Source organism: Onychostruthus taczanowskii, unplaced genomic scaffold (genome assembly GCF_017590055.1).
Source record: "Onychostruthus taczanowskii isolate IOZ18803 unplaced genomic scaffold, ASM1759005v1 scaffold181, whole genome shotgun sequence".
NCBI classification, from domain to species: domain Eukaryota; kingdom Metazoa; phylum Chordata; class Aves; order Passeriformes; family Passeridae; genus Onychostruthus; species Onychostruthus taczanowskii.
In genome coordinates, this window is record NW_024499029.1 from 544,368 (window position 1) to 556,204 (window position 11,837).

The window sequence follows — 11,837 nt, forward strand, 5'->3', positions numbered from 1 at the left end:
AACCCCACGGTGCAGGGACATGGGGGTGCACAGGGGCGCTGGGGGGCACAGGGTGGGCACAGGGACATGGGGGACAAGGGGCACGGGCCGGGGGGGTGGTGTGGGGGGCTGGCACGGGGTTCTGGTGACACCGAGGGGTGGCAGAGGGTGTCCGGTGACCCGGGGGTGCCAGGGGGTCTCCGGTGACCCGGGGGTGCCCGGGGGTCCCGCAGGTGCCCTCTCGTCCATGCCAGCCGTGCGGACCTTCGCCCTCACGGCGGCGCTCGCCATCGCGCTGGACTTCGCGCTGCAGATGTCGGGGTTTGTGGCACTGGTGGCGCTGGACAGGCGGCGACAGGAGGTGGCACCGGGGGCACCGCGGGGCCAGGGCAGGGGGGCACGGGCTGGGGGCTCAGGGTGGCTGTGAGGGTCCCCAGGGTGGGCACAGGGTGGGTGAGAGCTCCCCAGGGTGGGCACAGGGTGAGGATCCCCAGGGTGGGCACGGGTCCCCAGGGTGGGTGTGGGGATGCCAGGGTGGGCATAGGGTGGGTGAGGGGTCCCCAGGGTGGGCACAGGGTCCCAGGAGTGGGTGAGGGGTCCGGGTGAGAGCTCCCCAGGGTGGGCACAGGGTGAGGATCCCCAGGGTGGGCACGGGTCCCCAGGGTGGGTGTGGGGATGCCAGGGTGGGCATAGGGTGGGTGAGGGGTCCCCAGGGTGGGCACAGGGTCCCAGGAGTGGGTGAGGGGTCCCCAGGGTGGGCACAGGGTCCCAGGAGTGGGTGAGGGGTCCCCAGGGTGGGCACAGGGTGCCCATGAAGCCCCCAGGGTGGGTGTAAGGATGCCCAGGGTGGGCACAGGGTCCCCGGGGTGGGTGAGGGTCCCCCGGCTGTGCCCAGGGTGGGCAGGGGACACGGGGGGGCTGCAGAGGAGCCGTGCCAACCCCCCTGTACCCCCAGGCCGGGCGCTTCGACCTCTGCTGCTGCTGCGGGAAGGGCAAGGGGGGCACGGCCGGGGCGGGCAGGGGGCTGCTGCGCCCCTTCCTCGAGCGCTTCTACACCCCCGTGCTGCTGCACCCCCTCGTGCGGCCCGCCGTGGTGAGGGCACGGGGGCACGGGGGCATGGGTGGGGGTTTGGGGTCTCTGGGGGTGTCTGTGGGTTTGGGTTGGGGTCTCTGTGGGGGTTTGGGGTCTCTGGGGGTGTCTGTGGGTTTGGGTTGGGGTCTCTGTGGGGGTTTGGGGTCTCTGGGGGTGTCTGTGGGTTTGGGTTGGGGTCTCTGTGGGGGTTTGGGGTCTCTGGGGGTGTCTGTGGGTTTGGGTTGGGGTCTCTGTGGGGGTTTGGGGTCTCTGGGGGTGTCTGTGGGTTTGGGTTGGGGTCTCTGTGGGGGTTTGGGGTCTCTGGGGTTTTGGGGGTCCCGGGGGTCTCTGGGGGTTTGGGTTGGGGTCCCTGAGCCCCCTCCCCCCAGGTGCTGCTGTTCCTGTTCCTGGCCTGCGCCGGGCTCTTCCTGCTCTTCCACGTGTCCGTGGGGCTGGACCAGGAGCTGGCACTGCCCGAGGTGGGCACCGCGGGCGGGCACGGGGGGACAGCGGGACACACGGGGGGAAAGCAGGACACACGGGGGGACAGCGGGACACACGGGGGGACAGCGGGGACAGTGGGGACACGTGGGGACAGCGGGGACACGTGGGGACAGCGGGGACACGTGGGGACAGCGGGGACACATGGGGACAACGGGACACACGGGGGGACAGCGGGGACACATGGGGACAACGGGACACACAGGGGGACAGCAGGACACCGGGGGGACAACGGGACACACAGGGGGACAGCAGGGACAGCGGGACACACGGGGGGACAGCGGGGACAGCGGGGACACATGGGGGGACAGCGGGGACACATCGGGACAGCGGGGACAGCGGGGACAGCGGGACACACGGGGGGACAGCGGGACACACGGGGGGACAGCGGGGACAGCGGGGACAGCGGGACACACAGGGGGACAGCGGGACACACGGGGGGACAGCAAGGACAGCAGGGACACATGGGGACAGCGGGGACACACAGGGTGGCAGCAGGAACACACAGCAGGGACATGTGGGGGTGACATATGGGGACATGTGGGGTGACCCATCTGAGACCTGTGGGTGCTGGGTGGGTGACACGTGGGGGTGTGACACGAGGACACATGGCAGGGGTGGCATGGCCCTATATGGAGACCCACTGGGATGCTGGCACTCCTCTGTGCACATGGGGACAGCGGGGACACACAGGGTGGCAGCAGGAACACACAGCAGGGACATGTGGGGGTGACATATGGGGACATGTGGGGTGACCCATCTGAGACCTGTGGGTGCTGGGTGGGTGACACGTGGGGGTGTGACACGAGGACACATGGCAGGGGTGGCATGGCCCTATATGGAGACCCACTGGGATGCTGGCACTGCTCTGTGCCCTGTGTCCCCTCTGTGTCCCTCTGTCCCTCTGTGCCCCCGCGGGTGCCACCGCTGTCCCCGGCTGTCCCCAGGACTCGTACCTGCTCCCGTACTTCTCGGAGCTGAACCGCTACCTGGCCGTGGGTGTCCCCACCTACTTTGTCACCACGAGCGGCTACAACTTCTCCTCGGAGAACGGCACCAACGCCATCTGCTCCAGCGCCGGCTGCGACGCCGACTCGCTGACGCAGAGCATCCAGCTGGCCACGCGCTTCCCCAACGTGTGAGTGCCCGTGGTGCCCGCGGGGTGCCAGGCTGGCCGTGCCCGCCGCCTGCCAGCCCCCTGTGCCCTCCCCAGGTCCTACCTGGCCATCCCGGCCACCTCGTGGCTGGACGATTTCCTGGACTGGCTGAACCCCACGGTGCGCTGCTGCCGCATCCACCAGAGCGGGGAGCACCAGGGCGAGTTCTGCCCCTCCACCAGCAGTGAGTGCGGCGGGGCAGGGGCTGCCGGGGGGCACGGGGTGCCCACCGTGGGGCTGGTGGGTGCCATTGGGTGCCCACAATGGTGGCTGTTGGGTGCCCACTGGGTGCCCAGCATGGTCGCTGTTGGGTGCCCACTGGGTGCCCACCATGCTGGCTGTTGGGTGTTCACTGGGTGCCCACCATAATAGCTGTTGGGTGCCCATGGGGTGCCCACTATAGTGGCTGTTGGGTGCCATTGCGTGCCCGCCATGATGGTTCTTAGATGTACATTGAGTGCCCACTGCCATGGCCATTGGGTGCCCACCATGGCGTCCATTGGGCGGCCATTGGGTGCCCACTGGGTGGTCATTGGGTACCTACCATGATGACCACTGGCTGTCCATTGAATGCCCATTGGGTGCTCATTGGATGCCAGCTGGGTGCCCACTGCACTGAGTGGTCATTGGGTGTCCATTGGGCATCCATTGGGTGTCCATTGGGTGCCCACTGGGTGGTCATTGAGTGCCCACTGGGTGCCCACTGCGTGGTCATTGGGTGTCCATTGGGCATCCATTGGGTGCCCATTGAGTGTCCATTGGGTGCCCTCTGGGTGTCTATTGGATGTCCATTGAATGCCCACTGGGTGCCCATTGGGTGTCCACTGGGTGGTCATTGAGTGCCCACTGGGTGCCCACTGCGTGGTCATTGGGTGTCCATTGGGCATCCATTGGGTGCCCTCTGGATGTCTATTGGATGTCCATTGAATGCCCACTGGGTGCCCATTGGGTGCCCATTGGGTGCCCATTGGGAGGTCATTGGGTGTCCATTGGATGCCCATTGGGTGCCCATTGGGAGGTCATTGGGTGCCCATTGAATGCCCACTGGGTGCCCACTGGGTGCCCATTGGGTGGTCATTGGGCACCTACCGTGATGCCCCCTGGGCGCCTGCTTGGTGCCTGCTGCGCCGGGCACGGCGCGCCCTTGGGTGCCCGCGGTGCCCGCGGTGTGAGCGGGGCCGCGCTGAGCCCGCGTGTGCCCACAGCTGACCCCAGCTGCGCCCTGGGCCAGTGCCTGAAGCAGCTGCGGCGCCCCACGGCCGAGGAGTTCCAGCGCTTCCTGCCCTGGTTCCTGCAGGACCGGCCCACCCTGCAGTGCGCCAAGGGGTGAGTGGCACCGTGGTGGCACTGGGGTGGCACCGCCGTGGCACCAGGGGTGTGGTAAGGGGAGCACCCACAGGGGTAAATGCCACCCAAGGGGACACGGCGTTTGGCACTGTGGAGGCTCCTAGGGGTGGGTGGCACCTGTGGGGACACTGAGGAGCAGGGGACACTCAGGGGGAACACCCAGGGGTGGGTGGCACCTGTGGAGGACACCCAGGGCTCAATGCCACCCACGGGGTGGTGACAGCCAGGGACAGGAACACCAGCGTGGGCACTCCCCGCGTGTCACCTGGCTGTCCCCTGGCTGTCCCCCGGCTGTCCCCCGGCTGTCCCCTGACCCTCCCGTGTCCCCGCAGTGGCCTGGGCGCCTACGACACCGCGGTGAGCATGGACGCCAACGGCACCATCCTGGGTGAGTGTGGGTGGCACAGGGACAGGGACTGGGGTGACCACTGATCCCCAGGAGTGACCAATGACCCCCAGGAGTGACCACTGACCCCCAGCAGTGACCACAGACACCCAGGGGTGACCACTGACCCGCAGGAGTGACCAGTGACACCCAGGGGTGACCACTGACCCCCAGGAGTGACCACTGACACCCGGGGGTGACCACTGACCCCCAGGAGTGACCACTGACCCCCAGCAGTGACCACAGACACCCAGGGGTGACCACTGACCCCCAGGAGTGACCACTGACCCCCAGGAGTGACCACTGACACCCAGGGGTGACCACTGACCCCCAGGAGTCACCACTGACCCCCAGGAGTGACCACTGACCCGCAGGAGTGACCAGTGACACCCAGGGGTGACCACTGACCCCCAGGAGTGACCACTGACACCCGGGGGTGACCACTGACCCCCAGGAGTGACCACTGACCCCCAGGGGTGACCACTGACCCCCAGGAGTGACCACTGACCCCCAGCCGCAGCTGACCCCAGCTGCGCCCTGGGCCAGTGCCTGAAGCAGCTGCGGCGCCCCACGGCCGAGGAGTTCCAGCGCTTCCTGCCCTGGTTCCTGCAGGACCGGCCCACCCTGCAGTGCGCCAAGGGGTGAGTGGCACCGTGGTGGCACTGGGGAGGCACCGCCCTGGCCCGAGGGGTGTGGTAAGGGGATCACTCACAGGGGTAAATGCCACCCAAGGGGACACGGCGTTTGGCACTGTGGAGGCTCCTAGGGGTGGGTGGCACCTGTGGGGACACTGAGGAGCAGGGGACACTCAGGGGGAACACCCAGGGGTGGGTGGCACCTGTGGAGGACACCCAGGGCTCAATGCCACCCACGGGGTGGTGACAGCCAGGGACAGGAACACCAGCGTGGGCACTCCCCGCGTGTCACCTGGCTGTCCCCTGGCTGTCCCCCGGCTGTCCCCCGGCTGTCCCCTGACCCTCCCGTGTCCCCGCAGTGGCCTGGGCGCCTACGACACCGCGGTGAGCATGGACGCCAACGGCACCATCCTGGGTGAGTGTGGGTGGCACAGGGACAGGGACTGGGGTGACCACTGATCCCCAGGAGTGACCAATGACCCCCAGGAGTGACCACTGACCCCCAGCAGTGACCACAGACACCCAGGGGTGACCACTGACCCCCAGGAGTGACCACTGACACCCAGGGGTGACCACTGACCCCCAGGAGTGACCACTGACCCCCAGGAGTGACCACTGACCCGCAGGAGTGACCAGTGACACCCAGGGGTGACCACTGACCCCCAGGAGTGACCACTGACACCCGGGGGTGACCACTGACCCCCAGGAGTGACCACTGACCCCCAGGGGTGACCACAGACACCCAGGGGTGACCAATGACCACCAGGGTGACCACTGACAACCAGGGGTGACCACTGACCCTGTGGCAGCTGCTGACCACCAGGAGTGCCCACTGCCCCATGATGCCCGCTGCCCCGGTGGTGCCCACTGCCCTGTGGTGCCCGCTGCCCCGTGGTGCCCGCTGCCCCGTGGTGCCCGCTGCCCTGTGGTGCCCGCTGCCCTGGTGGTGCCCACTGCCCCATGGTGCCCACTGCCCTGTGGTGCCCGCTGCCCTGGTGGTGCCCGCTGCCCCCATGGTGCCCGTTGCCCTGTGGTGCCCACTGCCCTGGAGGTGCCCACTGCCCTGGTGGTGCCCGCTGCCCCATGGTGCCCACTGCCCCATGGTGCCCACTGCCCTGGAGGTGCCCACTGCCCTGGTGGTGCCCGCTGCCCCGCGGTGCCCACTGCCTGGTGGTGCCCACTGCCCTGGTGGTGCCCGCTGCCCCGTGGTGCCCACTGCCCCATGGTGCCCACTGCCCTGTGGTGCCCGCTGCCCTGGTGGTGCCCGCTGCCCCCATGGTGCCCGTTGCCCCGTGGTGCCCACTGCCCTGGTGGTGCCCGCTGCCCCGTGGTGCCCACTGCCCCGTGGTGCCCACTGTCCCGGTGGTGCCCGCTGCCCCAGTGGTGCCCGCTGCCCTGTGGTGCCCACTGCCCCCATGGTGCCCCCTGCCCCGTGGTGCCCGCTGCCCCGAGTGACCGCTGCCCTGCCCGCAGCCACGCGTTTCATGGCGTACCAGCGGCCGCTGCGCACGTCCCAGGAGTACACGAGTGCCCTGCGCGCCGCCCGCGCCCTGGCAGAGCGCATCACGGGCACCCTGCGCGCCGTGCCCGGCACCGACCCCGCCTTCCGCGTCTTCCCCTACACGTTAGTGGTACCGCCGGCCGCGGGGGGACCCGCCGGGGGCACGGGGGGACGAGGGGGGCTCGGTGGGGGGTGGGCAGGTAGCGGTGCCCAGGTCAGGGTGCCCGTCCCGAGGTGCTGTGGGTGCTGGGGTGCCCATATCATGGTACCCAGTGCCCAGTTTGGGGTCCCGGTGCCCATTTTGGGGTGCCTAGTGCTCATTCTGGGGTGCCCAGTGCCCATATCATGGCATCCAGTGCCCATTTTGGGGTGCCAGGTGCCCATTTCACAGTATCCAGTGCCTGTTTTGGGGTGCCCAGTGCCCATATCAGTGTGCCCAGTGCCCATATCAGTGTGCCCAATGCCTATTTTGGGGTCCCACTTCCCGTTTTGGGGTGCCGGGTGCCCATATCAGGGTGCCCAGTGCCCATATCAGGGTGCCCAGTGCCCATTTTGGGGTGCCCAGTGCCCATATCAGGGTGCCCAGTGCCCGTTTTGTGGTGCCGGGTGCCCGTCCCCGTGTCCCCGGTGCCAGAGCGGTGCCAGAGCGGTGCCACCCGCAGGGTGACGTACGTGTACTACGAGCAGTACCTGACGGTGGTGCCCGAGGGGCTGGTGACGCTGGCACTGTGCCTGGTGCCCACCTTCGCCGTGTCCTTCCTGCTGCTGGGCATGGACGTGCGCTCCAGCCTGGCCACGCTGCTGACCATCGCCATGGCGCTGCTGGGCACCGTGGGCTGCATGGCGCTCTGGGCAGTGCCCTACAACGCCGTGGCACTCATCAACCTCGTGGCGGTGCGGGCAGGGCACAGCGGGGCACGGCGGGGGGCACGGGGCACGGGGCACGGGGCACGGGGCACGGACCCCAGAGCAGCCCCAGGGCCGCCCTCACACCGGGGCCACCCTCACGCCGGGTCCCGTATGGGGTGGCTTGGTGGGCACAGGAGGTGGCAGCAGGAGCTGGGACATAGCAGGTGACACGGGAGGTGGCTCTGGGGGCACGGGGGTGGCTCTGTGGGCACAGGGGTGGCTCTGGGGGCACGGGGGTGGCTCTGGGGGCACGGGGGTGGCTCTGGGGGCACAGGCGGTGCCCGGGGTGCCAGCCCGGTGTCCCCCCAGGCCGTGGGCATCTCGGTGGAGTTCGTGTCCCACATCACCTGCGCCTTCGCCCGCAGCCGCCAGCCCACGCGGGTGGCACGAGCCGCCGAGGCCACCGTCACCATGGGCAGCAAGGTGGGCACGGGGGGCACCGCGGGGCCTCCTGGGGCTGGGGGTGACACCGGGGGACCCCAAACTGTCCTGGGGCGAGGGGGCGACACTGGGTGACCTTGTGGGGCCGGGGGGGTGACACTGTGGGACCCCAAACCTCCTGGGGCTGGGGTGACACCACGGGACCTCCTGAGGCTGGGGGTGGCATGGTGGGACCCCAAACCTTCCTGTGGCAGGGGGTGACACCAGGGGACCCCAAACTGTCCTGGGGCCGGGGGGTGACACTGGGGGAGCTCCTGGGACTGGGGGTGGCACCGTGGGACCTCCGGGGCCAGGGGGGGACACTGCAGGACCCCAAACCCTCCTGGCCAGGGGGTGACAGTGGACACCGGGGGACCCCAAACTGTCCTGGGGCGAGGGGGCGACACTGGGTGACCTTGTGGGGCCGGGGGGGTGACACTGTGGGACCCCAAACCTCCTGGGGCTGGGGTGACACCACGGGACCTCCTGAGGCTGGGGGTGGCATGGTGGGACCCCAAACCTTCCTGTGGCAGGGGGTGACACCGGGGGACCCCAAACTGTCCTGGGGCCGTGGGGTGACACTGGGGGACCTCCTGGGACTGGGGGTGGCACCGTGGGACCTCCGGGGCCAGGGGGGGACACTGCAGGACCCCAAACCCTCCTGGCCAGGGGGTGACAGTGTGGGACCCCAAACTGTCCTGGGGCCAGGGGGTGACACTGGGGGACCTTTTGGGGCCGGGGGGTGACACTGTGGGACCCCAAACTGTCCTGGGGCCAGGGGGGGACACTGCAGGACCCCAAACCCTCCTGGCCAGGGGGTGACAGTGTGGGACCCCAAACTGTCCTGGGGTGGGGGAGCGACACCAGGGAACCTTTTGGGGCCGGGGGGTGACACTGTGGGACCCCAAACCCTTCTGGAGCTGGAGGGTGACATCGGGGAACCTTTTGGGGCCAGGGGGTGACACTGTGGGACCCCAAACCCTTCTGGAGCTGGGGGGTGACACCGGGGGACCTTTTGGGGCCGGAGGGTGACACTGTGGGACCCCAAGCTGTCCTGGGGTGGGAGAGCAACACCAGGGGACCTTTTGGGGCCAGGGGGGTGACACTGTGGGACCCCAAGCTGTCCTGGAGCTGGGGGGTGACACCGGGGGTGGCATCGTGGGACCTCCAGGGCCGGGGGGTGACACCGCGGGTCCCCAAGCTGTCCTGGAGCTGGGGGTGGCATCGTGGGACCTCCAGGGCCGGGGGGTGACACCGCGGGTCCCCAAGCTGTCCTGGAGCTGGGGGTGGCATCGTGGGACCTCCAGGGCCGGGGGGTGACACCGCGGGTCCCCAAGCTGTCCTGGAGCTGGGGGTGGCATCGTGGGACCTCCAGGGCCGGGGGGTGACACCGCGGGTCCCCAAGCTGTCCTGGAGCTGGGGGTGGCATCGTGGGACCTCCAGGGCCGGGGGGTGACACCGCGGGTCCCCAAGCTGTCCTGGAGCTGGGGGTGGCATCGTGGGACCTCCAGGGCCGGGGGGTGACACCGCGGGTCCCCAAGCTGTCCTGGAGCTGGGGGTGGCATCGTGGGACCTCCAGGGCCGGGGGGTGACACCGCGGGTCCCCAAGCTGTCCTGGAGCTGGGGGTGGCATCGTGGGACCTCCAGGGCCGGGGGGTGACACCGCGGGTCCCCAAGCTGTCCTGGAGCTGGGGGTGGCATCGTGGGACCTCCAGGGCCGGGGGGTGACACCGCGGGTCCCCAAGCTGTCCTGGAGCTGGGGGTGGCATCGTGGGACCTCCAGGGCCGGGGGGTGACACCGCGGGTCCCCAAGCTGTCCTGGAGCTGGGGGTGGCATCGTGGGACCTCCAGGGCCGGGGGGTGACACCGCGGGTCCCCAAGCTGTCCTGGAGCTGGGGGTGGCATCGTGGGACCTCCAGGGCCGGGGGGTGACACCGCGGGTCCCCAAGCTGTCCTGGAGCTGGGGGTGGCATCGTGGGACCTCCAGGGCCGGGGGGTGACACCGCGGGTCCCCAGCCCCTCCCGGTCGGGCTGGCACCGCGGGCCGCTGTCCCGGCTGGGCGGTGTCACCGCGGGTGGCCGCTGTCGCCGCAGGTGGTGGCGGGGGTGGCCATGACCAACCTGCCGGGGGTGGCGGTGCTGGCGTTCGCCAAAGCGCGCCTGGTGCGCATCTTCTTCTTCCGCCTCAACCTCATCGTCACCGTGCTGGGGCTGGCACACGGCCTGGCATTCCTGCCCGTGCTGCTCAGCTACATCGGTACGGACCGCGACAGCGCGACAGCAACACCGCGACAGCGACACCGCGACAGGGACACCGCGACAGGGACAGGGACACCGCGACAGGGACACCGCGACAGGGGCAGGGACACCAGGGACAGGGACAGTGTCACACCCCGAGGACAGGGACACCTCCCCGGGGACAGGGACACCGGGACAGTGTCAACTCGGGCACGGGGACAGGGGCATCGTGTCACCTCGGGGACAGGGACACCGGGACAGTGTGACACCGGGACAGTGTCACCTCCCCAGGGACAGGGACACCGTGTCACCCCCAGGGCAGGGACAGTGACACGGTGCCGCTGTCCCCTCAGGGCCCGCGCCGCAGGTGCCAGCGGGGGAGGACACGCCGGGGGACACCGTGCAGGGGACAGGGCTGGGCCTGGGCAACCCCTGCTTCAAGGACACGGACAAGGACAAGGACAAGGACAAGGAAAAGGACAAGGGGTCCGGGAAGGGCTGAGCCCCCACTGCCCCCCCGCGCCCCTCCCCCCTTTCTATTTAAACTGGTTTTGTCACATCCTGCACTGGCTGGACTGGGATGGATGGGGGGAGAGGGCGCTGCACAATGTCACACGGCTGGGGACATGGGGACAGGGACACTGTGGGGACATGGGGACAGCACGTGGGGCACAGGGACACCGTGGGGACATGGGGACAGCATGTGGGGCACAGGGACACTGCGGGGACATGGGGACACAATGTGGGGCACAGGGACACTGGGGGGACATGGGGACAGAACGTGGGACACGGACACTGCAGGGACATGGGGACACAATGTGGGGCACTGCGGGGACATGGGGACACAATGTGGGGCACAGGGACACCGTGGGGACATGGGGACAGCACGTGGGGCACTGCGGGGACATGGGGACACAATGTGGGGCACAGGGACACTGGGGGGACAGTGAGGATACCCCAGAACATTTATGGGTTTTTTAGGAACATTTACAGGTTTTAGGAACATTTATGGTTTCTGGGGCTGTTAGGGGCTCACTCACTAGATTAACTTGTGGGGCACATCCCAGAGCAATCCTGTAGGGACACTTAGAGGTTTTTTAGGAACATTTGTGGGTTTATTCTCTAGCTGAGCATGTGCTTCACATCCCAGAGCATTCCTGTAGGACCGTTCACAGGTTTTTTTGGAACATTTAAGGTTTTTTAGGAACATTTAAGGTTTCTGGGGCGTCAGGGGCTCACTCCCTAGATGAACTTGTAGGGCACATCCCAGAGCATTCCTGTAGGACCGTTCACAGGTTTTTTAGGAACATTTCAGGCTTTTTAGGAACATTTAAGGGTTTTTAGGAACATTTATGGTTTCTGGGGCCGTTTGGGCTCACTCCCTAGATGAACTTGTAGGGCACGCGGGCGGGCACGGTCTGCAGCTCCAGGCGCACGGGGAGCGGGGGGGGCTCTGCGGGGGGGGTCCCGCGGCCGGGGGGCTGCCGGGGCCCCCCGTGGTGCCCGTACTGGAACCTGAGGCGCAGCTCGCCCAGGCGGGAGCGCGGCAGCACGTCGGGGATCCACTCGATGGTGAAGGGCGTGGGCTCCTTCTGCGTGGGGGACGTGTGTCCTGGGGGGCACGGCGCGTGGCTGCCGGGGGGCTGCTGCCCGCCCTGGCCCCCAGCCCCATGGACCCCCCTGCCCCAGAGAA

The 11,837-nt window shown here is 68.5% G+C and overlaps 1 protein-coding gene across 1 annotated transcript in view; it reads left to right on the plus strand.

Moving 5' to 3' along the window:
- NPC1L1 (NPC1 like intracellular cholesterol transporter 1) overlaps window positions 1-10,670 on the plus strand; it is a 14,997-nt gene extending 4,327 nt beyond the window's left edge. The window contains exons 8-21 of the mRNA XM_041401016.1: window positions 213-340; window positions 935-1,072; window positions 1,441-1,530; window positions 2,500-2,690; window positions 2,766-2,893; window positions 3,915-4,035; window positions 4,389-4,444; window positions 4,956-5,082; window positions 5,436-5,491; window positions 6,550-6,700; window positions 7,240-7,471; window positions 7,796-7,909; window positions 10,001-10,163; window positions 10,498-10,670. Coding sequence (XP_041256950.1) covers window positions 213-340; window positions 935-1,072; window positions 1,441-1,530; window positions 2,500-2,690; window positions 2,766-2,893; window positions 3,915-4,035; window positions 4,389-4,444; window positions 4,956-5,082; window positions 5,436-5,491; window positions 6,550-6,700; window positions 7,240-7,471; window positions 7,796-7,909; window positions 10,001-10,163; window positions 10,498-10,646 — 1,844 coding nt within the window. The 3' untranslated portion in view covers window positions 10,647-10,670. The remainder of the gene's footprint in view (window positions 1-212; window positions 341-934; window positions 1,073-1,440; window positions 1,531-2,499; window positions 2,691-2,765; window positions 2,894-3,914; window positions 4,036-4,388; window positions 4,445-4,955; window positions 5,083-5,435; window positions 5,492-6,549; window positions 6,701-7,239; window positions 7,472-7,795; window positions 7,910-10,000; window positions 10,164-10,497) is intronic.
- The last annotated feature ends 1,167 nt before the right edge of the window (window positions 10,671-11,837 follow it).